Below are 27,144 nucleotides of genomic sequence, written 5' to 3'. Positions count from 1 at the left end.
CCAGGCTTCTCTGTCCATGGACTTTTCCAGGCAAGAATACTGGAGTGGGTAGCCATTCCTTTCTCCAGGGGATCTTCTCGACCCAGGGATTGAACCCCGGTCTCTTGCATTGCAGGTGGATTCTTTACGGTCTGAGCCTCCACGGAAGAGGTGGGGAAGGATTCTACCCAGAGTCTCAGAGGCAGCGTGGCCCTCTGGACACCTTGAGTTTGGACTCCTAACCTCCAGAACTGAGAGAGAGCATGCTATGGTTGTTTTAAGCCGCCAGTCTGTGGCTCTTCCTTAACGGCAGCCAGGACAGGAATCCATGGTTGGTTGGCACTGATGTCTCCCTCGTCCCGCCTCCCCTGTCCTGGTACCGACCACATCCTTGGGTCAGGGCTCTGGCCAGCAGGGGATAAGGGGGCGTCTTGGCCCCCAGGGGAGATCTCCCTTGGCACCACGGTGGGGGCTTCCCAAACTGATCAGAACCAGGCCCTGGGGCAGAGTGGCCAGTGCAGGGCCTGGGGATGGAGGGAACCCTAGCACAGACCTCAGGGAGAAGGGCAACTCAGCCCTAGGAGCCCACTGCTCCCTGACCACCTGACCCTGTGGCCTGACTGGGGGTAAAGGAATCGGCTCCCCTACCTTCAAGTTAAGAGGGACTCTCCCACCTGGAAACTTGCATCAGAGAAGGAAAAACACCCACACAGACGAGATGGCTGCATGTCATCTGTATTGTCATGTGAACTGCACATCCGGCTCGGCTGACCTGGACACGACCTATTAGGTCACACAGAGTCTGGCCCCTGGGGGCCAAAGCGGCACTGCCGCCCAAGGCTTTTCCTGGGCAGCAGCCCGGACACCTGGTCTCCCTGGGCTCCGGGGCCCAGCACCGGGAGAGGCCAGCTCATGCCTCAGGCCCTTCTGCTCCTGGGCAGCGTCTCCCCAAATGCCCCTGGAGCAACTCGGTTCCTTGGAGGGTTCCTAGCTGTTCCGTGAGAAAAGGGTTCTGTGGTCAAATAAGTTTAGGAAACAGGGATTAAACAGGGTTTGACAAGAAGCTCTTCTGCAGGACTTGTCAGAGCCTTTATGCCAGTCCCGGCCCCCGGGGACGTCCAGCGTGTATGCAGCATTTCCCAAATTTGTTTGACCACAAGACCATTTTTCCTCCCAAGGCGTCTTGCAGGCTGGTGTCCGGTGGGGCACCCTTTGGAAAGCGCTGCCCTAAGTAAGCTGTCGGTGACTGTTAATGGTGATGGCACCTGCGTTGGGCGGTGGGCCGTGGGTATTTCATCAGGCATCGTGCTACAGTGAGGTGGGCACAGCCAGGAACTCAACGGTCGTGGTGATGAAAGGACAAGACGAGACTTGGCCCCCCGCGTGGTTCTGGCCTGGTACCCTCCAGAGCAGAAGCCCAGCAGGGCTGCCCCACGGCTGGGCCCCAGCTCGTCTACAGAGGGACTCAGAGTCTGATTAAGGGGGCAGGGGGCGCCCCGCACAGTGGGAGGGATGGGATGGTCGCTGGCGTGTCGGCCTGACGTCACCAGCCTCCAACCACGATGGGGGTGAGGGGATGAGCTGGGGCGGCCCGGTTCCCCGCTCCCTTGCCAGCCCCGTTTCCTCCGACGGGCCACCCCGTGGACGGGTGGCTCACCAGGCGGAGATGAGCATCTGGCAGGTGTTGGAGGACATCCACACCAGCTCAACCAGGCGGAACTGGAAGTAGCCGATGGCGAAGCCGGAGAGGACATCGGTGATGTGGTGGCGGCCAATCATGACCCGCGACAGCCCCACGCACAGGGCCCAGAGCACCAGCAGGACGCGCAGCGGCACGGCCAGCACCAGGTGGCTCAGGAAGAACTTGGACACCATGGCCGCGCGGCTGGCGTGCCCGGCGGGGAAGGCATACACGTCCATGGTGAGGTAGTCCAGGAGGCTGGGGCTCGACTCGAACGGGCCACGCCGCTTGATGAGCTTCTGCACGCCGGCCACCGTCATGATGTCCAGGAGCAGGGCTGCGGGTGGGAGAGAGGGGGGCCCCCAGGTCGTCAGCGCCACCCTGCCCCCGCCCACCCTACCCCCTCCTCACTTGGGCCACTTGGACCTCCCAGCAAGGTTTCCACCTCGGGGCCTTCGCCTGTGGCTGTTCCCTCTCCCTGGAACACACTTCCCTGGGATATGGCGGTGGTGGTTTAGTCCCTAAGTCATGTCTGACACTTGCCACCCCATGGGCTGTAGCCCGCCAGGCTCCTCTGTCTGTGGGATTCTCCAGGCAAGCATACCGGGGTGGGTTGCCATGCCCTCCTCCAGGGGATCTTCCCAACCCAGGGATCAAACCCATGTCTCCTGCATCTCCTGCATTGGCAGGTGGATTCTTTCCCATTGAGCCACTAGCGAAGCCCTCCCTGGGGAGTTCGGACAGGTAAAGGTGCTGAATGAGAGAGTGGTGAGCAGGGGTCTTGTGGGCCACTGTGGGCACCTGGAGAATCTCATCCTGACCAAAGGGGCTCTGGGCTGCTGGTTTTTCCCTAAGAACTTCAGTGAAGTCCCCTCCAGTACCAAGAACAGGGTGTCACCATACCTATCTTTTCTAAGTTGAAGTGAGATTCATGTGTACAATTGCCTCCCTGGTGGCTTGGACTTTAAAGAATCTCCTTGCATTGCAGGAGAGCTGGGTTCAATTCCTGGGTTGGGAAGATCCCCTGGAGGAGGAAGTGGCAACCCACTCCAGTATTTTTGCCTGGAGAATCCCATGGACAGAAGAGCCTGGTGGGCTACTGCAAAGAGTTGGACATGACTGAGCAATTAACACTAACTATTAATACAACTAACCATTTTTAAGGGTACAGTTCAGCAGCTTCTAGTGCATCCACAATGTTGGGCAAACACCCTCCTCCATCGAGTTCCAAAGCATTTTCATCACCCAAAAGGAAACCCAGTCCCCATTAAGCCATCGGTCCCCATCCGCCCTCCCCCAGCCTCTGGCAACCCCTGAGTTACCTTCGGCTCTGTGGACTTGCCTGTTCCCTACGTTTCATACGAATGGAGTCGTACAATGTGAGACCTTTTGAGTCTGGCTTCTTTCCCGTACCATAATGTTTTTGAGGCCCATATATGTTGCAGCTGGCATCAAAACTTCCACTCCTTTTTTATGGCTGCCTATTATTCCATTGTCTGGACCTGCCACAATTTTTTTTTATCCATTCATCTGTTGGTGGCATCTGGGTGGTCTGCCCCTTTCGGCTGTGGTGAATAATGCTGCTATGAACATTTGTGGACGAGGATTGGTTGAGAACCTGTTTGCAGTTCTTTGGGGGCACATTCCTACGGGTGGGATTGCTCCATCATGCAGTGAAGTGAAAGTCACTCAATTGTATCCGACTCTTTTTGACCCCATGGACTGTACAGTCCATGGAATTCTCCAGGCCAGAGTACTGGAGTGGGTAGCCGTTCCCTTCTCCAGGGAATCTTCCCAACCTGGGGATCGAATCCAGGTCTCCTGCATTGCAGGCGGATTCTTTACCAGCTGAGCCACCAGGGAAGCCCCCCAATCGTGCAGTAACGATGTGTAACTTTCTGAGAAGCCACCGAACTGTTTCCCACGGCAGCGGAGCCCTGTTGCCCTCCCTTTACAGGGACGAGACGGAGCCCCAGAGGTTGAGCATCCTACTCTGCTCCTCTTTCTTTCTGGATGCTCCCTTTCCCCTCCCTCTGACTTCCTCTCCATCATCCTCACCGTGCTTCCCCGCTGGGTGGTGAGCAGCTCCTCTTCAGCTCTCACTCCCTCCCTCGAATCATCCCTTCGTGGAGATGGGGCCAAGCTGTGTCTGTTTTGTTCACTGGCTTCTGCCCAGCATCAGACACAGAAGGCAGGTCTCCACGTGTTAGCTGAGTCCTGGCCGGGGGCAGAGGGGTGGGCTCTTTCCCATTTGGGGAGCCTAGGGGAGACACGAATCTGTCCATTCGGCCCCCGCCAGCACCCCGCTGTGTGGCCTTGGAGAGGATGCCCTGCCTCTCTGGGCCGTTAGACGAAGGCCCCAAGCCAAGGCCCCCGTTTCACCCAGGCAGCCAAGGTGGGGGCTCACAAGTGTCCCAGAGACCCAGATTTGAGCCCCAGCCTTGGAGCCTCCTGTGACCTTGGGCAAGTCACCTAACTTCTTTCACCTCTAAGGCAAGATCACAACCACCTGCACCCAGAGGAGGTCTGGCACGGTGCCTGCAGGGCAACTGCCTGTCCTGGGTTTGCTTGGGACGGAAGGGCTTGGGGGACATAAGAGGTTCAGGGCTACAACAGGGATTCCCCAGAAGACCAGACGAGGTGGTCCCCCCCAGTGCCTGGCACACAGGGGGAGCCAGTGAAAAGTGGAAGATTAGTATCAAACGACAGATCAGGGCAGCCTGGCGCTGACAGCTTTCCTGGAAACTTTGCAGGAGATAACTGAAATTGTTGCCCTGCAATCGTTCTTGTTCAGAAACGGGAAAAAAAAATCTTTGGGAAAAAAATGACACAATTGATGTTCACTGTAGAAAACTTACAAAACAGGAGACAAAATAAAATTTTAAATCGCCTGTAATTCTGCCACCCAGAGATAGCCACTATCCCAGAACCTTCTCTCCACCTACAGAGCGTTGATTTAATAAAAGCTGTGACGTGCTCCACACACACCCTTCTGTAACCTGCTTTTGAAACTGGCCAGCTGCAGTGTCTGGAGTGTCCCGGGGTATTTATCTGGTGGTCCCTGGGCTGGAAGTCCAGGCACCCGGGTAACACTGCGCTCCCTGGGCAGAGCAGGAATCCTCTCTCCCTGCCCTCTGCATGGTTGCTGCTTGCAGTCTGGGCTCTTGGTTGGGGATTTGAAGCCCTGCCCTCCCTGGGGCCTGCCCCTCTCATTAGCCATAGGGCCAGCTGATATCTGCCCATCCTGGACCACCCAGGGAGGGGGCAGAAGCAGGAAGTGGTGGATGCAGAGGCTGCCGGTCCATGAGAGGGGGAGGAGTCTAACAGAGGGAGCCCACCTTGTTGCATGCCCCGCCCCCTCCGCGTGGCAACTTGTTCCCAGGAGCTCAGACCTTCCAGTATGCAGGCTGCTAACCCAGGTTGAGGCTGGGAGAATCTGGAGCCCACACGACATGGAGGCCACAGTCCCAGCAGGACATAGGGGACCAAAAGGGCAGGTGGAAGTTGGAGGAAGGTGGTGGCATCTGAGCCCCGGGGACCTTGAGCCCAACGGAGCAGCGAAGAGACGAGGCCAGGCTGAGAGGAGGCAGCCAGTCCTCTCCAGTCCGGAAAGACCACTCCCTGACCTCATGACAGGCTGTCGCCACCTGGGGAGGAGGCAGTTCACAGGTAAGGGGTTAAACGTGCAGGTTTCAGAGTCACAGGTGGGGTTCCAGTCCCAGCTCCTTGGCTCAACAAGTGCCTTCACCTGTCGGAGCCTCAGTCTGCCCACCTGTAACAAGGGTTCTCGCAGGATGAGATGAGCTCCTAGTGCCTACCAAGTACTTAGAACAGCCCGGTACGTGCTGGTTGAGGGCACAACTGCTCTTGTTACTCCAAAGCCCCAGCCTGGCCTGAGCCAGGCATTCAGACCCTGGAGGCTGGGTGGTATTGAGCAGGTGCATCAGCAAAAGGACTTCCTTCTCTGAGGTCCCATCAGTGTCAAAATGATCTGGCCCAGGTTCCAAGACCCTCAGCACCTGAAGGAAGGCCACAGCATCCTGGGCTGGTGGCTTGGGGGTGGGACTGATGTGGACCAGGATGGGGTCCCTAGACAGAACCATGACACTGGCCACTAGGAAGATGTGGGGGGTGTGTGTGTGTATGTGTGTGTATTAGTCACTCAGTTGTGTCTGACTCTTTGTGAGCCCATGGACTGTAGTCTGCCAGGCTCTTCTGTCCATGGAATTCTCCAGGCAAGAATACTGGAATGGGCTGCCATTCCCTTCTCCAGGGGATCTTCCCAACCCAAGGACTGAACCCAGGTCTCCCACATTGCAGGCAGATTCTTTACCATCTAAGCCATGTGGGCCATCTATCTAATTAGTGACCAAGTTTCTCAGCTGCAAACCAGGGCTCAGCAAGTTGGCAAATTCTCGCTGGCAGGAATCTGCTTTCCCAGACGAGTGTGAACTGCAGCAGAGGTGCCCAGAGGGAGCCTCTGGGTTCCAGGAGGAAGTAGGTGGGACGGACAGCATCTGCTTCTCCATGGGCTGCCTGGGACCGGGGAGCTGGGCTCAGGGCTTCAGTCTGATGTGGAGGCTGGAGGCCAGGTGGGCTTCTGCTTCGCTGCCCGCTGCCCCCAGGCCAGGTGTCCCAGCTCTCCTCGAGGACTGTCGAGACCAATGGGCCAGGAATCGAGCTAGACCCACACCTTTCAAACTTTTTTAGCAGCAAAACATTTTTTCCCAATGTAAGACAAAGCTATGATTTTTCCAGTAGTCATGTAATCAATGGGATGTGAGAGCTGGACCATAAAGAAGGCTGAGTGCCAGAAAATTGATGCTTTCGAATTGTGGTGCTGAAGGACTCTTAAGAGTCCCTTGGATTGCAAGATCAAACCAGTCAATCCTAAAGGAAATCAACCCTGAATATTCACTGGAAGGACTGATGCTGAAGCTGAAGCTCCAATACTTTGGCCACTTGAGGCAAAGAGCCAACTCATTGGAAAGGACCCTGATGCTGGGAAAGACTGAGGGCAGGAGGAGAAGGGGGAAACAGGATGACAGGGTTGGATGGCATCACCAATTCAATGGACACGAGTTTGAGCAACTCTGGGAGATGGTGCAGGACAGGGAAGCCTGGCATGCTGCAGTCCAGAGTCGCAAAGAATCAGACATAAGTTTGAGCAAACTCTGGGAGATGGTGAAGGACAGGGAAGCCTGGCGTGCTGTAGCCCAGGGTCGCAAAGAGTCTGAGCGACTGAACAACAGAGACTCAGGATATGAACAGATAAGAGAAGTAGCCCCATGGCTGTCACTGGGGCTATTGGAAATGGGGGACCCTCCTCTGTCCCCTGAGAGGCTTCTGAGGCTGGCTGTGTGCCATGATTTGAAAACCCCACATCTGGGCCTTTGGAAATCTGCTATTTTTGGCTGGCTCTGTCCCTTGAGGCCATAATGAGGTGAAAACTGCCCCTCCACCCTGGGCTTCCCGGGTCCTTCATTCATTCACTTGACCTATAGATCTTGGGTCCCACTGCTTCCTGAGTATGTTAGGCTAGGGCCAGGCCTGGGGCTGGTGAACCAGGCTGGCAGGGTACCAGATGACTGGGGGCAGGTGGGGTGCAGAGATGGGCAGTAAATTAGACAGGGGGCTTCTCTACAGGTGTGATGAGCCCGTGGTCTCTCCCCCTACTATTGCCTGCTGCCAGGTTTTGAGGGTTGGGTGTAGAGGAGGCTGTGGGGGGATGGCTCCCCAGCAGAGCCGATGGCCCTGGGGCCTCCCCCACAAGCTCCTCCCCCTGCCCCCCCAGGCTGCCTTCCCCTCCCCCAGCACCGTGGCCAGCCCTCTTGTGACTGATTCTAACAAGTCAGCACATACTCTGGCGCCCAGAAATAGAAGCAAATGGCTCCGTCACTCAAGGTTCCGTGAATTCTGCTCACATGGCAGGTCGAGGTCCCTGACCTATATTTCTTTCTGGACCGGGAGGGAGGCAGGGCCCCCCGCCTGTGGGGACAGGTCTGCTTGGCAGCAAGTTCAGGGGCCAGAACTGCAGCGCTGTGTGACCCAGGCTGGTGGCCTAACCTCCCTGGGCCTCTGCTCACCGCCATCAAGTAGGGCAGAGGCTGCGCACCTGGGCTCCAGGATCAGAGGCGGGCCTCAAGGTTGGCTGCTTGTGAATTTCATGACCTGGGCACAGCTCTCCCGCTGAGCTTCCTCCCTTCATTGATAGAATGGGGGTCATTCCAGAAGCTACTCTAAAGGCTGCCTGGTCTGCAGGGCTGGGCCCCACCAACAATCTCCACTCCCTGCCCCTCTCACCGGCGGGTGGCTCAGATGCCTAAATCCCCTTGCAGGAAGCACAACTATTACCCGCCGTGCGGATGCCTCAGAGGCGAAAAGAATCTGCCTTGGCGCTCACTTTCTCTCCCACTCTGGTGGGCAGGAGCGGGGGGTGCTGCTGGGGTGGTCCCTCCTGGTCCCTCGAGCTTGGCTGCTCCCCCTGAGATGCCCACCATGGGACCAGTTCAGCAGCAGGGCAGGCCGGGGACAGGTGGGGAAGGGGCAGCTGTGGACCCCGCAAGGAACAGACAGTACCGACATCTCTTACTGCCTGGAGCTGGGAGGAGGGGTACCCACTCCTCTGGCCTCTGCTCTCCCATTCCATTCCCTCTAGGAATCTGGGAAACAGCCCGGTTAGCGTTCTAGGATGGTGGTGGTGGTGTAAATCGGTCTAAACTTTCTGAAGGGCTTTGGATTCAGACTCAGAAGTCTCTATGGCAGGCCTCCCTTGACTCAGCCCTTCCATGGGTAGGACTGTCTCCCTGGGAAATAGTTAGGGATGTGCCCCACGATTCATGGTCAAGATGTCCACTGCAGCATCCTTCGTGATGCTGAAAACCCCAAACCAACCCGATGCCCTTGAGTCGGAGACAGATGGGCCAGACTGCGGCCAAGTCTAGACGACGGAGCGCCCTGGGGCCGCTGCGAATGATGAAGCAGATGTGTATTTATAGCCACGGAAGGACAGCTCTGGGGTTTAAGTGGAAAAGGCCAATGACCACACCGGATTTACAGTAGGATAATGCTGTTTTTGTAAAATTAAGATGTAAATGTGTCTATACGTGGTGAAAAAAGTCTGGAAGTCACCGCACTAAATGTTAACTAACTGTGATTCTCACTGGGTGGGAGGATGAGGCTCATTTTTGTTGTCTTTTTGTAATTCTGCATTAACATTTTTTTTCTGACCGTGAAGAGGCATGATCTGTGTGCGTTTTTAAAAAGTAATTTTTACAAAAGGACAAATACTGCATGATTCCACTTTCATGAGGTCCTTAGGACGGGCAGATTCATAGAGAGAGAAGATAGATTAGAGGATGCCAGGGGCTGGGGGGTTAGTGCTTAATGGGTGCAGAATTTCAGCTGGGGAAGATGAAAGAAATTCAGGATATGGGTGGTGGGCATGGTTGTACAACTTAATGCCATTGAACTGGACACTTATGGCAAATTTTATGCCTTGTGTGTTTTAGGGCGTGCGTACGCGCACACAACAGTTATTTTAAACACCAGCGCACTGTTCTAGAAGAACACAGCTCTGGGGACGTGGGCAGTGAGCAGAGAGGTTGATGGAAGGGAAACCCTGAGAAGAGGCAGAAACACTCCAGGCATTTGGCACTGGGACCTCTGCTATGTTGGTGTGAGCAGTGTGTGTGTGTGTGTGTGTGTGTGTGTGTGTACAAACTAGGCATCTCTCCTGACCATAGTGGCCCTGTCTTCAGTCACACACCCTGCCCCAGCCCTCGGTGCCCAGGGTTGGGGGGCTGACAGGAGTGTCCCGGTCTGTCCCTAACTCCCCTGGCCGGCATGACTCTAAGCGAGTTCTAGAACTTTGCAGGTTTCCCTAATTCTCACCTGAAGAACCCAGATATTAAAGTGGCTTGATTCATCTCAGAAGACCTCCTGGGTGCAAGGAAAGCAAAACCATGGGTATAGATAGAAGTCGAAGGGCACCAGGCTTGGCTGGGGGAGTGCGGTGACACAGAAGAGGACCCCCCAGTGGCTCCCTCCCAACAAGGGGGCCCTGACCCCATCTGGGGGTGGCCAGAGGCCAACTGGAGGGATCTTTTAGCTGAGCCGCACTGAGATGATGAGACAGGAAGGGTGGAGAATGTTCTCTCTCTGTGGAGCTGAGCTGGCATCTCTAGCCGGAGTGCTCCCGACAGTGAGGGTTTAGGATCAGTCTAAATATCCATCAACTAGGGACAGGCTATGCAAGCCTCGAAGAGGGCTTGTCACCTAAGCTGTCCCCCAGAGCAGGGCTTGGGGGCCGGAGGTGGGGGAGCTGACAGAACAGATTATTGGGGTGGGGTGAGCAGGGGCTGGGTGGGGGGAGGGGATGCTGTGAGATGCTTGTGGGGAGTTGGCGGGGGAGTGCTGCTAGGCTGAAGGAGTTGGTTCTGGTTTCTCAACCCCTCATGCTTGATGTGAAGGGATTCAGGGGGCCCAGATGGGAGGTACGTGGCCCAGCAGGCCTGAAAGGGCCGTGAGAACGAGGCCAAGCTGGGCAAAACACGGCAGGAGGTCATTTTAGAAGCAAAGAGAAACATCCAGAGGCTCATGACCCAAACTGCAGCGGTGGTTATTCCTGAGGAAGGGGCTTAAGGGAGACATTCTTTTTTTTTTTTTAACTAAAATTTTTTTCTGGCCTCAAGGCATGCAGGATCTTAGTTCCCTGACCAGGTATTGAACCTTCATCCCCTGCACTGAAAGCTTGGAGATTTAACCACTGGACCACCAAGGAATTCCTCCCTTGCTTTGTCATCTGTCCTGGTTTGAATTTTCCTCATTGTAAGGATATATAATGAAAAGGCGTTCAACACCACTTACCACTGCTGCTGCTGCTGCTAAGTCGCTTCAGTCCTGTCTTACTCTGTGTGGCCCTATAGACAGCAGCCCACCAGGCTCCCCCATCCCTGGGATTCTCCAGGCAAGAACACTGGAGTGGGTTGCCATTTCCTTCTCCAATGCATGAAAGTGAAAAGTGAAAGTGAAGTTGCTCAGTCATGTCTGACTCTTAGCGACCCCATGGACTGCAGCCCACCAGGCTCCTCCGTCCATGGGATTTTCCAGGCGAGAGTACTAGAGTGGGGTGCCACTGCCTTCTCCATATTTATCACTAAGGAAGCATGAGACACCACTTTTCACATCCATTAAAACAGCTATTTTTTTTTTTTTTAAAGTGCTGGCCAAGAACACTTGTGGAGAAATTGGAGCTTTTGTGCACAGGTGGCAGGAATGTACAACAGTTCTTCTGCTGTGGAAAACAGCCTGGGGGGTTCTTCAAAAATTAAACCTGGGGTTACCATCTGTTCCAGCAATTACATCCTGGGTGTACACCCATAAGAAGTAAAAGCGTGGGCTTGTACAGATATTTGTACCCTCGTGTTCAGAGCAGCATTATTCACAATAGCCAGAAGCTAGAAGCAACCCAAGGGTCCACTAACAGATGTTGGAGAAACAAAACGTGGTCCATCCACACCATGGAGCATCATTCAGCCTTAAAGAAGGAGACGCTGACATCTGCTACAGTACGGATTCACCCTTCGGACAGGGTACTTAGGGAAACAAGTCAGACACTAGACAGATGCTGTGTGGTGCCACCGACACGAGGTCCCTAGGTGAATCAGATTCATAGAAACAGAAAGTGTGGGTGCTGGGTGCTGGGGCAGGGGGAGTGGGGAGTTGGTGTTCATGGACATAGAGGTTCAGTTTGGGAAGATGGTCAGGCTCTGGAGATGATGGTGGTGGCTGCTCAACATGAATGTGCTGGACGTTCCGGCCGTTTAGTCGCTAAGTCATCTCTGACTCTATGGACTGTAGCCCTGCTGGGCTCCTCTGTCATTGGGGTTCTCAGGGCAAGAATATTCCTTCTCCCGGGGATCTTCCCGACCCAGGGACGGAAGCCAGGTCCTCTGCGTTGGCAGGTAGGTTCTTCACCGCTGAGCCACCTCGGAAGCCTGTACTGCAAACTGGTGTACACTTAAAAATGGCTGGAACGCTAAGTTCTAGGTTATGTCTATTTTCCCACAATGAAAAATGACATAGAAAAAAAGGAATATACAATTTTCATAATCAGGGACATTTCAATTAAGATTATTTTATAGATCATGGAAGTAAGACATGGAAACCATTTCCTGCTGAGGATGGGCCCAGGGGGAAACCAGGATAGGTCTGGTGAACGGGAATGGCCCAGGTCCCCTATTACCTGCCTGCTTTGGGATCATCAAGCTGGGCATTGCAGAGAGAGGACAAAGCGGGGAATCAGGTCACGTCACAGGTGCCTGAAGCTTGGAGGGGACCTGGATCGCCCCTGGACCTGGGACTTCTTTTGACTATGGCAATAGTGATGAGGTTGCTAATGCTGATTGCGTTCCACAAGCATTAACTGGCGTGGGTATGTGCCATGTGTAATTCTTCAGGGAAATATCCTAGCAACCCATTAGACAGATGAGGAAAATGAGGCTCAGAGAGGCCAAGTCACTTGTCCCAGTTCCCACAGCAGGGCTGGGATGTGCCCCCAGGTCTGGCCAACTCTGGAGCCAAGCCCGTGCCAGCTGCTAAGACCCCTTTTGGCTTTGAGGCTTCCAGAGTCTGTGTAACACATCACAGCCCCCGGCAAGGGAGGCGGATTTCAGGGAGCAGAAGGGAGGACTTCCTCCCGGCCCAGTTGGGACTCTCCCAGGTCCAGTGGCTGGAGCTCCATTTCCCAAGGCTCCTGAGTTTTCCCCTTTGGGGCCAAGGAGAGCCCAGGTCCCAGTGGTACTGTGGAGGCTCTGCCCCTAGGATTCTGCTGGATCCCTGGTGCTCAGAGTAGGCAGGCAGGACCAGGCTGGGCCCCTCATCCCTCTGGACCCTGCAGTGTCCACGTCCACCTGCCACCCACTGTCCCTGGTCCTTGGCCAGCTCCTCTTGAATCCCCACCACAGGCCTGACGCCCCATGTACAGATGAAGAAACTGAGGCTCAGCGATGGGACCTGACTTGACCAGAGTGAGTAAGGGTCAGAGTGAGGACCAGGACAAGTCCATTCCAACCTCAGAGCTCCAGTGTTGAAAGCCCCTGCCCCCATGCCCAGGGTCCCAAAGACTAAAGAATAGACTGATCTGTGCAGTTTTTCCCTCAAGGTTGGTCTGTCATCCCTGGGCAGAAGGCAGTGTGGGCAGCCGCTCTTGGCAGGCCAGGTCAGAGCCGTGGGATCAACCCACCTTAGTTATTTGCTGCTTTTCTGGGTCCACATCCCCACCAAGAATGCAGGTCTACAGACCACCCCGCCTGCTCTGAGCAGTTTCTCTAGGCCGGGCTCTTTTTTCCTCCGTGGTCTTGGTACCTGGATACGCCAGCAAAAGTGCTGGTAAAAGGGAGACCTCTCTGCAGGTAACTCCTCAATGTGCACTGGTCTGCCCGGCCTGCAGACCAAAAGTGAGCGGGAAGGCAAGGGGTTTGCAAGCCTAGAGGACTTGTCTTGGTTCCTGGGTCTACCACTTACAGATATGTGGGGTTGGACAAATCCCTCGACTCCCCTGAGCCTCAGTTAACTCATCTGTGTAGTGGGTATATTGAAATTTACATTATACGGTCATTAAAAAGATTTTAACATCATAAAATACAAGACATCCATAGCATAGTACTTGGTATCTAAGTGGAGCTCACTAAATGATGTTTTAAAAACTGAGAGACAACTGTCCTTGTTCAAGAAGGGAAATTTCTCGAATCCTGCTCTCTGTCCTATGAAACAAACAACTTTGTGTCCATAGAATCTGGTTGCTGGTAAAAGCCAGAAGCCTCGTCCCGACCAGCCAGAGTTATGTCAGCTCCAGTCCTGGCTCCATCACCAACTAGCCACATGGTTGAGGGCAAAGCGTCTCTGTGTGCCTCAGTTTCTCCCTCTTTAAACAGGGAGCATAGCAGCTTCTCCCTGGGGGTTGTGGTGAGGATGATACATGATGATGTGGTTTATGAAAAACCAGGCATATAGTAAGTGCTGAATGAATCACCAGTACAGCTTCACCACTTCCAGCATCACACACGGACGAACCGTGCAGGTGGGTCTAGGGAGCGGGGTTGAGAGAGAAGCTCAAGGACACTTTCCCACGCTTGTCCTTGGACACCAGGCAACCTGACCGCACCCCCTTCCCAGTTTTCTTGAGTCACCGCTCTGTCTGAGGCTTCAACGGGCACTAGATGACAAGACCACGGTTATGCACTGCCCCCCAAAGCCCCCCGGCCTGGCACCTGGGCCACCGTGCTCTGCCCCTCCAACCCAAGCCCAGGGCTTTCCAGGTGCCCAGAAAGAGCACAGGCCAGGATGTCAGGCAGGACTTGGTGCAAATCTCAAGTTCTGAAGTCTTGGCCAGGTTGCTTTATTTACAGGAGCCTCAGTTTCCTCATCTGTGAAGTGGGAACGGTAAGAGCAGCAGCCACGTTGCGACTGCTTATTTGGGAATAACAGCAAGTAACATGGATCATTTAGGAATAAGAACAAGAAAACACTGATGTACCAGACCCGGCATCTCCTGCACGAACGTCTGCTACTTCTCGCTCCCCACATCCCACCAGCAGCACCCACCCCAGATGCTCTGAGACCCGAGCGGGAAGACTCACAGTTACTGTAACTTCCCCTGGATGGCAGTTCTCAGGGGCCCAACCCACACCCCTTCGGTACTGGGACCCCTTGTCAGTGTTGGCTTAGCCTGAGCCATGCCCCCTCGCCCCCCACTTGTGTCCCAAATGGTGGCTGTGCTGAGAAGGGCCCGGAGATTAACATGGCCCAGCTTGGAGGGTGGCAGCAGAGGGGCCCAAGCACCTCAGGGATCTGGAGGCGCCTGGAGGGTGGGCCAGATGGGGGCTGGGCATCACCTCCTGGGTAGAGGGGAGGGCCTGCCTTCCACATGGGCCCACGTGGCACCTGGCACGGGGCAGTGCTCGACCGAAAGACGCCGGTGGCAAAGACTTTGCAAACAAACCAAAGCTCCCCAGGTCCTCTCCTCCAGCGACTCGCCAAGGGAAGGGGCAGGTAAGCACTCCCGGAGGCCCTGAGCGGGTGGGAGCCCCAGACTGGACCCCTGCACCCACCAGGGATCCTGGGAAACTTTCAGGGTCCCTGAGCCAAGCAGGGTGATGGGGGAGGGTGGGCAGCTCCCAACTGCTGCCTGCAAGCAGCCTAGGAACTCAAGGATCTATCTGTGGGATGGGAGTGACAGGGTTAGACACCCCACTCCAGAGCACCCGCCAGACTCCCAGACACATCCCTCAAGGCCTCCGGCACCCACTCCAAGTTGCTTCTGGGCAGCAATGTGCTTTGCCCAGGGCAGGGCTCTTCCTCAGAAGTTCCCGCTGGGGCTCTGCATTCTCAAGGCTCCCACTTTGCAGGGGACTATGGTCTGGACATCCTCAGCTCCCTCTTTCCCCAAGCCAGAGGCTTGCCTGTTTCTGGGGCACCCTTCCTGCTAACCTCATTAGATTGTTCCAGTCAGTTTCTGAGGGGCACCGCTGGCCCTGGCAGGGGTGGGGTGGGTCCAGCTCCCTCCACAAGGCCTGGCTGGGTGGGTGGTGGACGACGGGCGGGTGCACTCACCCAGAAGCAGGTTCATGAGCACCTCCTGGCCGGCCAGCGTGCTGCTCTTCACCAGGCAGAGGATGGTGCCCCCGATCCAGGGGATGCCGTGGCCCGTGATGCCGATGAGCTTGACCATGGAGCGGGCGCTGGCCCAGGACGCGGCCCGGCCGGCACACACCCCCAGGCGCTTGGACATGCAGATGTCAATGGCCAGCAGGGAGTTGAAGGCGATGCCCTTGAAGGAGGGGTTCAGCTGCATGCAGTCCTCCTCAGGCAACTGCTGGGACTGGCGCCGCTCGCGGGCCCCATCCCCAGGGGCTGGGGGCTGCGTCGAGGGGCCCGAGGCCTTCCTGCCCGAGCTGCGGGGCTCCGGGGCCCCCTTGGGGGGCTGGTTCAGGGACAGGAACTCGGCTCGGTTGAGGACGTTGCTGCGGTCCCGGGCTCGGGCCCGGCTCTGGGAGGCGGGCATTGTTGACGATCTCCTGGCAAGGGCCGGTACCAGCCTGGCCGTGAGGCCCTTCTCCCCCAAAGACGCCGGAGCCGCCCCTGCTCTCTGCCTCCCTGCCGGCTCCTCAGCAGCTGTTAAATATAGAGAGCAGGCCTGCACATGGCTGTTTACCTCCGGCTGCCACCCGGCTCCTGGGGAATGTCAGTGCCAGCTGGGCAGCCAATCGAGCCCCCCAGTGCCGGCCAGCACCAATGGAGCCACCGGGAGGCAGACGCGTCCACAGCTGGGGCCTGGCTGCCTCGGGCCTGGGCTATTTAAATCTCCCAATGGCTCGCTCGGGGGGGGGGGGGTACCTGGGGGACTCTGGGAAATGTAGTCCTCCTGTAGGTCTGGCCTTGGCTGAGCCCCCAGCCAGAGGCCCAGAGGTGGGCCCCTGACTCACCCCTGCTTTGACCAGCTTCCCTCTGAGCAGCCCAGAGCCCGGGGAGCCAGGCCCACCTGCCCCACTGGCCTGGACGGCTTGGATCTGGTCCCATGGACCAGACAGCGGAGCCCAGGCCAGAGGCTTCTCCGGACACCCGATGGGGTGAATGACGTCACTGACAGCATCATTCTGGGTCTGCTGGGGGCGGGGCTGAGCCCAGCCCCTTCCCTCCGTGCCAGCATTTCATTAAGCTGGCAGGCTGGGCTTTGACATTTTTCAGTCTTGAATTTGGCTTCAGTGCACGACTGTTCAATCTGTAAGACTTGATTTCAGGGAGGGGTAATGAATTGGTCGGTAATGGATCTGCCCCTTGGAGGTGGCCTCCGCTGCCTGGAGCTTTGTGGAGGATGGGATCACTGTAGCAGCTTCGGGCAATCTGTAAATAGTTCCCAAGCTCCTGGTGCCACACGAGGTGCCTGGCACTGTAGCGAAGGGAACACACCACGTGCATACCTGTCCCCCCGGAAAAAGTTATAGTTCAGCAGGGATTAAATGAATGACATGTGTGAATGATTGCAAGCATCACGCGGATGTGTTTCCGGGTCATACAACAGGGCTCCAGGCCTGGCCTGCGGGTCGTGGGGGGCTTTCCCCCAGAAGGAAGAGCAGGTGAGAGGCCCCGGATAGGGGAGAGCCTTCTGCTTCCTGTGAGGTCTGGGAGCCCGTGTGGTGGTACATGGACCGAGGGGGCAAGAGAGGCTGCCAACCCAGAGAGGAGCAGGCCAAGAGGGATTTGAGTTCAAGGATTCGGGGTTTGAGTTGGGCTTCCCCTGCTGCAGAAACCCAATCTGACAGCCCTTTAAGGTCTGACCGGGCCTGGACTCAAACGGAAGCCACTGGTTTAGGGCAACCAGCAGAGTTAGAAGTGAATGCCCTGGTGTCATGATTTATTATAGCAGCCAAGGCCTTGGATGAAGACAGGTTTCCTCCCAAGCATGGAGCCCCCTCCTGTCCCTGGGAAGCCCCAGATCTACCCTGCAGCCTCCCAGGGAGCAGGTCCATAGACTCCCAAAGACAGGAAGCTGCCTGGGTGGGGTGCGTGCTCTCTGGTCGCCTGGAACCAGCCTGGGGGCTCCAGAGTCAGACAGATGGGGGATGACCTGGGGCTCTGCCACCAACTAGCTGTAGGACCTAGCAAGTCACTTGGTGTCTCTGGGCCTAGTCTTTTTTGTCTTTCCTCTCGTAACACAGAAATACTAGTGTCCGCCTTCCAAGGGCTATTGTGAAGTCAAAGAGATGATGTCTCACTGACGCAAAATGCTGAGCAGGGTCCCTGCTACGTAGCGAGCCTTCAAGCTTCTGGATTAGGAACTGGTCTGTTTAACATATGAGGCAAAGACCTCTCTCCCTCTGAGTGACTCTTTCAGAAGCACCCACCTGCCCCCCGAAGTCTGGCCCCTCCTCCATACCTCGCTGGTGAGAAGCCAGACACCAGGAATCCTTAGTCTGGGGTTCCTTGTGGATTCCTGGCACTTCTCTTCCAGAATGTTCCACTCAGCCCATGCAGCGACAGAGGAGGATGTCCCAGACTGTGTCACATCCCACCTTCTTGGGTGTGGCCATGATGACCTGTGCGACCCTGTCCTGAACTCGGACAGATGCACATGAAGTTGGGTGCAGAACGCATGGAGAGTGAGCAGTATACTGTGGTCTCTCTGTGTTCTAGCTTATTGATACCATGTAACCAGCCTTCCAGCAAAGTCATGATATCATGCCCACTTTACAGATGAGGAAGCTGAGGCTCAGTGGGGTGAAATCCAGAAGAAGTGAGGCCCAAATCCCAAGAAGTCCCTGGGGCCTCTAGACTCAGATGTTGCAGACCACAGGGACTGGGATGTGCCCACTCAGCTTTCCAGCAGGGCATTCCCCCCACTCTTCCTGGGTGGGGCCCATGATCCAGGCTGACCTCAGGAGGGGAGGAGGAGCCCAGCCCAGAGAGGGGCTATTAATATCCAGAGGCCTGTGTCAGCATCTTGGCCTGGCAAGAGCTGCCGGCAGGTTCCCAGGGCTACAATGGGCTCCATGCCGGGGAGGGCCATGGAGTCCAACTGGACTTTGGCCCAGGAGTGGTGAAAAGTGGGCTTTGGATTGGGTCAACCTTGGGTTCAAACCCCAGCTCAGCTTCCTCTACTTTACTGACCACAGGCACATCCTGCCAGTACTCCTGGCTTCTCTTTCTCCCTCAGGCGGCTCACTCAGACTGAGACCTGCCCCTCCATCTGTAAGCTGGGGTGACCCAGTTCACCTTCTCAGGCAACTGAGAAGCAGGCACCAATCCTTTATGAGCTCCTACCACAGGCTACACTGTCCCACTTCTGAGCATCTTAGAATTCATTCATCCATTGAATTGATGCTTTCATTGATCTCTTCCTGCTTATAGTTCTGTATAGTTGGGGAGATAGTATATACACCTGTGAAATAACTAGCCAGTTTCCAAAACAGTATATTTTTACCAATAGCCTTATTTTTTCTTATCATCAAATGTTACAGTCTTACAGCAATAAATTCAATGAATACAGATGATATAATACAGGTGTAACCCTGGACTTCCTTGGTCGTCCTGTGGTTTAGACTCTGTGCTTCCACTGCAGGGGGTACAGGTTCCATCCCTGGTCAGGGCACTAAGATCCTACACACTGCATGTTGCTGCAAAAAAAAAAAAAAAAAAGAAATTCTATTGCCTGGGTGCCACGACTGTTAGCATGAGAACGGTCAGGTTACAAAGGAATTCGCACTTCTCATTTCCAATTATTGAAATGTTTTATGACAACCAAGTATTACTTTAACAATCAGAAAGAATATCTATTAAACTGTATCTATGTATAGCAAATACAGAGATAAACAAATATGCATTTAAAGTATGACTGTATTTATATATCCTTTTAACCTCTCCCTTTCCATATAACAATATGGACCTGGCAATGTCTCCATGACAACCCATCAGTCTTCAACCACTGCTTGGTATTTTTTCATGTGGCTGGGCCAAACTTTGCAGAAGCAATTCTCTGTTTTTAGACATGTAGATTGTTTCTATTTTGTGACTGTTCAAAACTATTAAGTATTAGGCGGCATAGCCATCCTTACACACACACCCCTGTGCACTGAGGCAGAATGTAAATAAGTGGCTATAGCAGCGAGTACCAGATAAAACGGTGTTTGGATGCAACCCCGTGAGATCTGATGAGTCAACCTAAGCCACCTACTGCAGCGCCCAGACCCAGAAAACCAGGACAGGGTCAGAGACACTTCTAGCCAACATGGCAAGTCTAACCACACTCTTCTAGAGCCGAGGAAGAAAAGGCTAGAGTGGTGACATCACCTATAAGGCCACAGAGCTGATCAAGCAAGACCAGAGTTAAGATGTGGGCTGGCCGATCCCTATAACTCTGAGCCAGAAGGCTGTCTTCCCAGCCATGAGTTTTTCCGTTTCCCACAGTTTTTCTGTTCCCTACCCACTTGGCCTCATTTGTCACTCACTCATTCGCTCTCTCCCTCTTCGAACATTTAATTTTTTTTTTTTTCTGACTTTGTGGCAGGAGGGATCTTAGTTCCCTGACTAGGGATTGAACCTGTGCCCCCTGCACTGGAAGCATGGTGTCTTAACCACTGGACCACCAGAGAAGCCCCTGGAACACTTTTTGGGGTCTGCTATGTGTCAGGCCCCCCTCCCCATGCAAGACCAACGGGCAGGACAAAGGTGGTCACATGTCTGCAGACCACCTGGCCTCTCTGAACCATCGCCTCACCTGGCCCTTGGTCCATATAACTTCTCTCTTCTAGCACTGTCCGTTACTGAGAGAGGAGTGTGTGGTGTGCAATGAAGTGTCTCAGGACTCAGCCTAAAGTCCTTGCCCCAACCGCTTGGCTACACTGCCTGTCACTTGAAGGCAGGAGAGATTTTCTGGCAACATCCTGGGGCCTAGAGCTGTTTATACATCATAGACCCTTGTTATTCATTGTCTTTAAATGTTTAAGATAGATCAGCTGCTACTACTGAGCTGATAATACTCAGTTATGATATGATAAATATGATAAATACTACTACTATTTATCATTAACTTGTACTTAACATTGCTCCTTGGCAGACTCAGAGCTAAACCCGCGTCTCAACTGTTGCCGCAGCTTCATAGGCTTTTAGTCCCTGAGGCACAAACGAGAACACCAGAGCTCAGAGGTGAACGGGTTCTCTCTGAATCATTGCGTGAGCCAGCAGGATACCTCAGAGTTCAAACATCACCCCAATACCCCTTACCTTCTCCTGCCCTTTAATTCTCTCCTTGGTCAGTTTCCTTTCTAACACGTCATACACTTACTTGCTCTGCATGGGTTTAGCAGAGTGAGAGCCCGTGAGGCAGGGCCTGTTGTCTGTTTGTTCCTTTGGGGGCACAAGTTGTCCAGGGAGCCTGGAATCTAGGTGGTGTTATTGCTTAGTCGCTCAGTCGTGTCCAGCTCTTTGTGACCCCATGGATTGTAGCTCGCCAGGCTCCTCTGTCCATGGCATTTTCCAGGCAAGAATACTGCAGTGGGTTGCCATTTCCCTCTCCAAGGATCTTCCCGACCCAGGGATCGAACCCACGTCTCCTGAATTGGCAGGCAGATTCTTTACCACTGAGCCACCTGGGAAGCCCATCTGGCACCTAGTAGCTCAGTAAACGTATATGGAATGACTGGCTGGCTGGGCTCTGATCTACAAATCTTGCTGTTAAAGATAGATGGCCAAGCGGAGGCGGGCTATTTGGGGGTGATGGCCCCAAAAAGAGGAGGGGAGGGGTGAGAAGCTCCACTCTGGGGAGAGGCAGAGCTGGCGGGGAGAGGAGGGAGAGGCAGCCTTGCGAAAAGCATCTTTCATCACCGCCTCCCCCAACCCCGCCAGCTCCCGCCCCGGATCGCTTTCTCAGTTCGCATTTCCAAGGCCGCTCCTGGGTTATTTCGGTCGGGAAACCTGATCCTTCGCTGGGTTTATTTTAGCACCTTGGAGAACTCCCAGTGCCGCACCCGATCCGAGGCCCGCACCCAGCCTGCTGACCACGCCTCCGTCCCCGTCGCTCGCGGCGGCGGGGCGCGCGCGGGGAGCCGGGCCGAGCAAGCCTCGGAGGCGCGGAGTCCGCGTCCTCCCGCACCTGCGGCGCGCGGGACGGTGATGCCCAACCCCGCCGCCGCGAGGATGCCCGGGCGGGGTGGGGGCGCCGGGGGACAGTGCCAGGTGACCGGTGGCAGGCACCCGTGCTCGCTGCCCAGGCCGCTGCCAGGACCCGGGCGCCGCTGCTCCCTCCTGCCGGGACGGGGTACGTTCGAGAGACCTGAGAAGGCGTTTGTTGCACCGAACTGCGGCTCCGATGGCGAAGCCGGGGACGCGGACTGGCCCTTGCGCTACAGGCTGGAAGAAGCAAGCCCTCCCCCGCCCTCCCTGCTCATCCCACAGGCTCATTAAGGATCCTCTCCAGCCCCAAAATAACATCTTGCACGCACACGTGCACAGACATGCACACTCACACACGCCCCTACGGCCCACCCACTCACACCCCAAACGTGCTCCCCCCTACACTCACCGTCACACACACATCCGCACAGACACACACTCTCACCCACAGACACAGGGGCTCACATCCACCCCTAGGCATGAACGTGAGCCATCGTGCACACTCACACAGACATACACTCGCACAACCAGCAAACTGCCCTCTGCACTCACACACTCACACACTTGTGTGACATACATCGTCACACAAGGCACACACCTCCATACACAATATACACACAATCTCATCTGCACCCACACCACTTGTGGTCACTCACATGACTACACACCTCATACACACACCCACATGGACACACGACGTACATACCCCTCCCAGACACAAAAACGCACCCCAAAGTTATACACAACTGTCACATATACCAACTCACACTGTCACACACACCCATTTACACACACAGTCACCCACACACTCTGCCTGACACACCATCACACCCCTCACACCCCTGGAACATGCATCCTTCACCCTCCCCTCCCCAAGCTCGCTACTGGACACGCTCATCAAAGCAACTTACTCATACATGTCGTAATTTATAGCAATCAATACTTACTCATAACTGTTTCAAGTATGAATTTGTACCTATTTATTATTCATGTTAATTAATACCTCCATTCATCATTCTTGGCATCTCTGGGGCCCACGGGGATGTGAGTGCTGAGGGGAGCAGGTCTGCTGTCTGTCTGGGCCCTGGCTGTGTTCCCTGGTGCCTTCTGAGCGCCCAGCCCAGGTGTCCAGTCAATATGGGGGAGGGAATACACGGGCCTGAGATGGTGGGGAGGCCAGCTGATCAGACCTAGAAGAAATGTGTGCCTGAGCCTTTGGCTGGAAATATTTGCGGCCACCCTAGACACCTGGCTTTATGCAAGGCCCCATGACGCACATTTGCCCCTGCAGAGAGAGTGAGGCTATCACGGACCTGGGGGCCAGGAGGCCTGGCTTCTAGTCCTAGAGCCCTCCCTGTGTGACCTTGCCGGGCCCGTGTCTCCCTCTGTAGGGGAGGCTAGCTCAGAGCCTGCTCTGAGATCCTAGCTGTGCCAGCTTGGCCAGTCTGAGCCCACTCCCTGCAGAGGTGAGGTGTCTCAGTCATGCCAGGTGGGCCCTGTAGCCTCCTCACCTCTTGACATGTCCCCCTCCAGCCACCTGCCTGGCCCACCAACCCTGCCTGCCTGTCTCCCAGGTGGATATTTCAAGCCTCACCATTGGCTTCCTGTCTGGTCCCGAACAGTTAAGGATAGAACCCTGTCTCCCAGGGCAACAGAATTTCAGCACTTAACATTTCCATCTGCAAAACAAGGGCTTTCCCACCTGTGAAATGCCTTTCTGTTCTCATGATGACTGCACCCTTGAGGCTGAGAGCCCTTGGAGGACCAGCTGTGGCCTTGTGGATGGTGCCTGCAGCCATGAAATTAAAAGACGCTTGCTCCTTGGAAGGAAATCTATGACAAACCTAGACAGTGTATTCAAAAGTAGACACATCAGTTTGCCAACAAAGGTCAGTATAGTCAAAACTATGGTTTTTCCAGTAGTCATGCATGGATGTGAGAGTTGGACCATCAAGAAGGCTGAGCGCTGAAGAACTGATGCTTTCAAACTGTGGTGCTGAAGAAGACTCTTGAGAGTCCCTTGGACTGCAATGAGATCAAACCAGTCAATCCTAAAGGAAATCAACCCTGAATATTCATTGGAAGGACTGATGCTGAAGCTGAAGCTCCAATACTTTGGCCACCTGATATGAAGAGCTGACTCATTGGAAAAGACCCTGATGCTGGTCTGAAGAGTGAAGGCAGGAGGAGAAGGGGACGACAGAGGATAAGATGGTTGGATGGCATCACTGACTCAATGGACATGAGTTTGAGCAAACTCTGGGAGGTAGTGGAGGACAGGGGAGACTGACATGCTGCAGGCCATGGGATCACAAAGAGTCGGATGACTTAGCAGCTGAACACCAACAACTGCAGGGAATGCTGGTGAGAATGCCTGCTACATCAAATCCCCCAGCCTCCAGGTCTCAGAGCCATTGAGGGGTTCTATCCACTCCTCCTTCTTCATCAGGCCTCAGTATCCTCATATGTGGAATGGGCTGGTGATGGGACTGGCTCACAGGGTTGTCATGGAGAGCCATGAAGCTGATGCATGCAGAGGCCCTGGCTCCAGTAATGTTCAATGAAGAGACCCTGCATTCAGCTTTCCTGCAGACCTGGGAGGGCTTTGGACTCATTGACACTGTGTTAAAACCCATCTCAGGGTGTTCCCTGGTGGTTCAGAGGCTAGGACTCTGAGCTCCGCATGCAGGGGGCCTGGATTTGATCCCTGGTCAGGGAACTGGCTCCCACATGCCGCAACTAAGGATCCTGAGTGCCGCAGCTGTGACCTGGCACAGCCAATGAATGTGTGTGTGTGTGTGTGTGTGTGTTTATATATATAAACCCAGCTAGGTGGGGTCAGGCTGTTTCTCCCTCTGGTTTGCTGTGTGATTTTGGGTTTTCACGACCTCTCTGGGCCAGCGTGCTGCAAACTGAGGGACCTTGTCCTCCCACCAACGGCACTAAGAGCTCCTAAGTTGCCACGTTGGGGAGTTCACCATCCCCGAGGAGGAGTTGGGGTTGTGCCTCCTGACCTCTGCTCTTTCCCCTTCACCGGTGACATCAACACAGAGGAGTCTGGGGAGACTGAGGTCTGAGGGGGGCATGTGGGCGTCCCCGTGGTGCTGGGCACATCACAAGCAGATGACCCCTCCCTCTTTTCTGCTGACGCCAGCTTTTCAGTCTCGTGTGGAGGCCTCATGGGCCCTCACATATGCTGAGACAGCCGTGGGTCTGTGCCCAACACCCACAGACTCCAGAAAACGCTGAGCAGGAAGCAGGGCTGTGCGGAGAGGCAGGAAGGCTGGAGGGCCCGAGAGCTAGGGAAGCCACCGGACCTCAGAGGGCCCGTGGGGAGCCGGGGTAGGGGAGGCAGGTGTGGGCTGGCCCTTTCAGACCCTCCATCGCTCAAGGCGGGCCCAGGGGTGCCCGTCCTTAGCTCAGAGCCTGGGAAAAAGGCCCCCAGACACCGCCTGTGCTCTCCCTCTGCAGAACTGGCCCTCAAACTAGCCCGAGACAAAATACAGCCTAGGAGGTGACGTGGAAGAGGAGGCATCTCTGGGATTGAGGGTCAGGGGTTTTCTATTTTTTGCTCACCCCATGGGCACCCAAGCAGTCTTCTGGTGGGACTTACCAGACACAGGGTTTTCTAGCGTCACTTCCCCCTGGGCTCAGAGGGGGCTGGCCCCCAGGCAAGGGGGGAGGAGGAGATAAGTGGGCTTTGAACTTGGCCAGATCTAGGGGCATGCAGACTCTGGAAAACCATGGTCACCTGACCCATGGGTCTCTCTGTCCAGCCCACCTCCTGGGGCCAAGGGGGTCGGAAGAGATAATATCTGCTCAGTGGTGTGGTGGGCTTCTCAGGTGATGCTAGTGGTAAAGAACCCGCCTGCCAATGCAGGAGACATAAGAGATGTGAGTTTAATCCCTGGATTGGGACGAACCCCTGGAGAAGCAAACGGCAACCCACTCCAGTATTCTTGCCAGAAGAATCCCATGGACAGAGGAGCCTGGCCGGCTACAGTCCAGAGGGTCGCAAAGTGTTGTACATGACTGAAGTGACTTAGCACGCACGCATATGGACACGTGGTGGACACCTTATCGTCATCATCATGAACCCAGGCCAACCGAGCCCAGAACTACAGGGTGTAACGTCACTTCTAAGAGGCATCGAGGACACTCGACTCTTGGAAATCATCTCCGGGGGCCTGGCTGCTTAGTAGACACTTTCGGGTTCTGACTTCTGTTCTTTCACGTAGGATGAGCAAGAAGTGCAGGCTTCCCCTGTGGCTCAGCTGGTAAAGAATCTGCCTGCAATGCAGGAGACCCAGGTTCCTTCCCTGGGTTGGGAAGATCCCCTGGAGAAAGGGACTGGGTATCCACTCCCGTATTCCAAGCACTAGAGCTGATGGTGTGGGCAGATGAGAGGGACACCCCCAAAGTTAATATCTCTATATAAAGTGAACAGCATAATAATTCACCCACCAGCTGAAGTGGGTGAAGGCTGAAGTGCATCCAGAAGGGCAGGATGTTCTGAGGAGGCCACGAGTTCACAGCAGGGAGAGGACACTGTGGGTTGAGGCTGGGAAAGCTTCTTCCCAGAAGTGGAAATTTACACGGGGTCCCTCAGAGCCCTGTGGGGTTCCTCCCTTCTGGCAGTAGGCAGATCCCAAGGGCCACCACACCTTGGTCTCAGTCAGCAGGACCAGGAATAAACCACTTACTAGCTGATCTGGAAAGGGATGACCCCTCATTAGGCTCAGGGCCCATGGCAGTCATCAGGACAGTGGCAGAGGTGCAGCTGGGCACGACGCAGTGGCCACCTCGACTGGCCATTTCCTGCCTGTGGCCCAAGCTGGTTGCTGGTATGAGATGGATCATTTGGCTGGCTGATCACCCCTTAAAGAGGACCTCAGAGTGGTGGGAACCCTCTGCTCCTCCAAATCCTGCCCTCACTGTTGTCAGGATGCTCTGGCTGGAACCACCTGCCCTGTGCCTTGTGGTGGGCAAAATCATGGCAGAAGGGCATGGCTCTAGTGTGGCTACCAGATTTTCTGATGTCACAAACCACCTGGCCATTCCCCCTTTTCCTGGTGGCAGTTCCAAGGTGGGGGTTGGGGGTAGGTGGGTCCTGGTTCGAAGATGCTTAGAGAGGTTAACAGTGATCCCCCCTGTCCAGGGTCAAACCCCTCTAGGACCTCTTCTGCATGTAGACCTCCTGGTCTCAGCCGGGACACCCACTTGGGTGGGACTGGTGGGCAAGTCTTGGAAATCTCCCAGCTTTGGATTCCCTAGGCTCTGTGAAATACACACGATAAGCCTCCCATGGGGGCGCTGGCTGATGGTAAATGAAATGACTAGGCTTGTCCAGTGTTGATCACAGTTGGGGCCCAACAGGCCCTGACCACCTGTCGGGGTGCCTAGAGGCCCAGCACAGAGAACAACACAGGGACCTTTATCCCTTCTCCCCTCACTCCCAACCTCCCAGCCCTGGAGCCCTCCCCCAGAGTCCTGCGCTGTCTCAACCAGCCAGGCCAGGGCGACGCCCACCTCCCACCCCTCCGCCTGCCCTGATCCGGGGAAAGCCCACTGAGTTCAAAGGGCACGAGGAGCAGCCCACCTGGACCGGAGACAGAAGCCGAACTACACTACCCAGAATTCCCGGAGCTAGCCAAAAAGGAAATGTCGTTTCTGCAAGGAGAGGCTCGGCTCCCCCAGCAGCTGCAGAGACAGCGAGGGAGCGAGAGGGGGGCAAGGGGTGGGGGGAGAGGATCACCAGTGGGGAGGAGGGCTGTGTGCGGGGAGCGAGGGTGGAGAGCGGGGCGGGCGGCGAGGAG

General features: G+C 55.3%; 1 protein-coding gene across 1 annotated transcript; it reads right to left on the bottom strand.

Moving 5' to 3' along the window:
- Positions 1 to 698: 698 nt before the first annotated feature.
- Positions 699 to 16,296, bottom strand: PLPP7 (phospholipid phosphatase 7 (inactive)). Its single transcript, XM_061433868.1, has 2 exons — positions 15,275 to 16,296; positions 699 to 1,997 (listed from the first exon to the last, which is right to left on the bottom strand). Exons 1-2 carry the CDS (start codon positions 15,723 to 15,725, stop codon positions 1,633 to 1,635), a joined length of 816 nt encoding a protein of 271 aa, XP_061289852.1. The 5' UTR covers positions 15,726 to 16,296; the 3' UTR covers positions 699 to 1,632.
- Positions 16,297 to 27,144: the final 10,848 nt, after the last annotated feature.

This window comes from Bos javanicus, chromosome 11 (assembly GCF_032452875.1).
Source record: "Bos javanicus breed banteng chromosome 11, ARS-OSU_banteng_1.0, whole genome shotgun sequence".
NCBI classification, from domain to species: domain Eukaryota; kingdom Metazoa; phylum Chordata; class Mammalia; order Artiodactyla; family Bovidae; genus Bos; species Bos javanicus.
The sequence above is the reverse complement of the archived record's forward strand: the minus strand, read 5'-3'. Positions and strand labels throughout refer to the sequence as shown.

Bases quoted from the DNA above. Each gene is read 5' to 3' on its own strand.
- PLPP7 (XM_061433868.1), bottom strand. From the start codon at position 15,725: ATGCCCGCCTCCCAGAGCCGGGCCCGAGCCCGGGACCGCAGCAACGTC. The intron at 1,998-15,274 runs GTGAGTGCACCC...TCCCACCCGCAG, and splicing joins GCTCATGAACCTGCTTCTGG to CCCTGCTCCTGGACATCATG.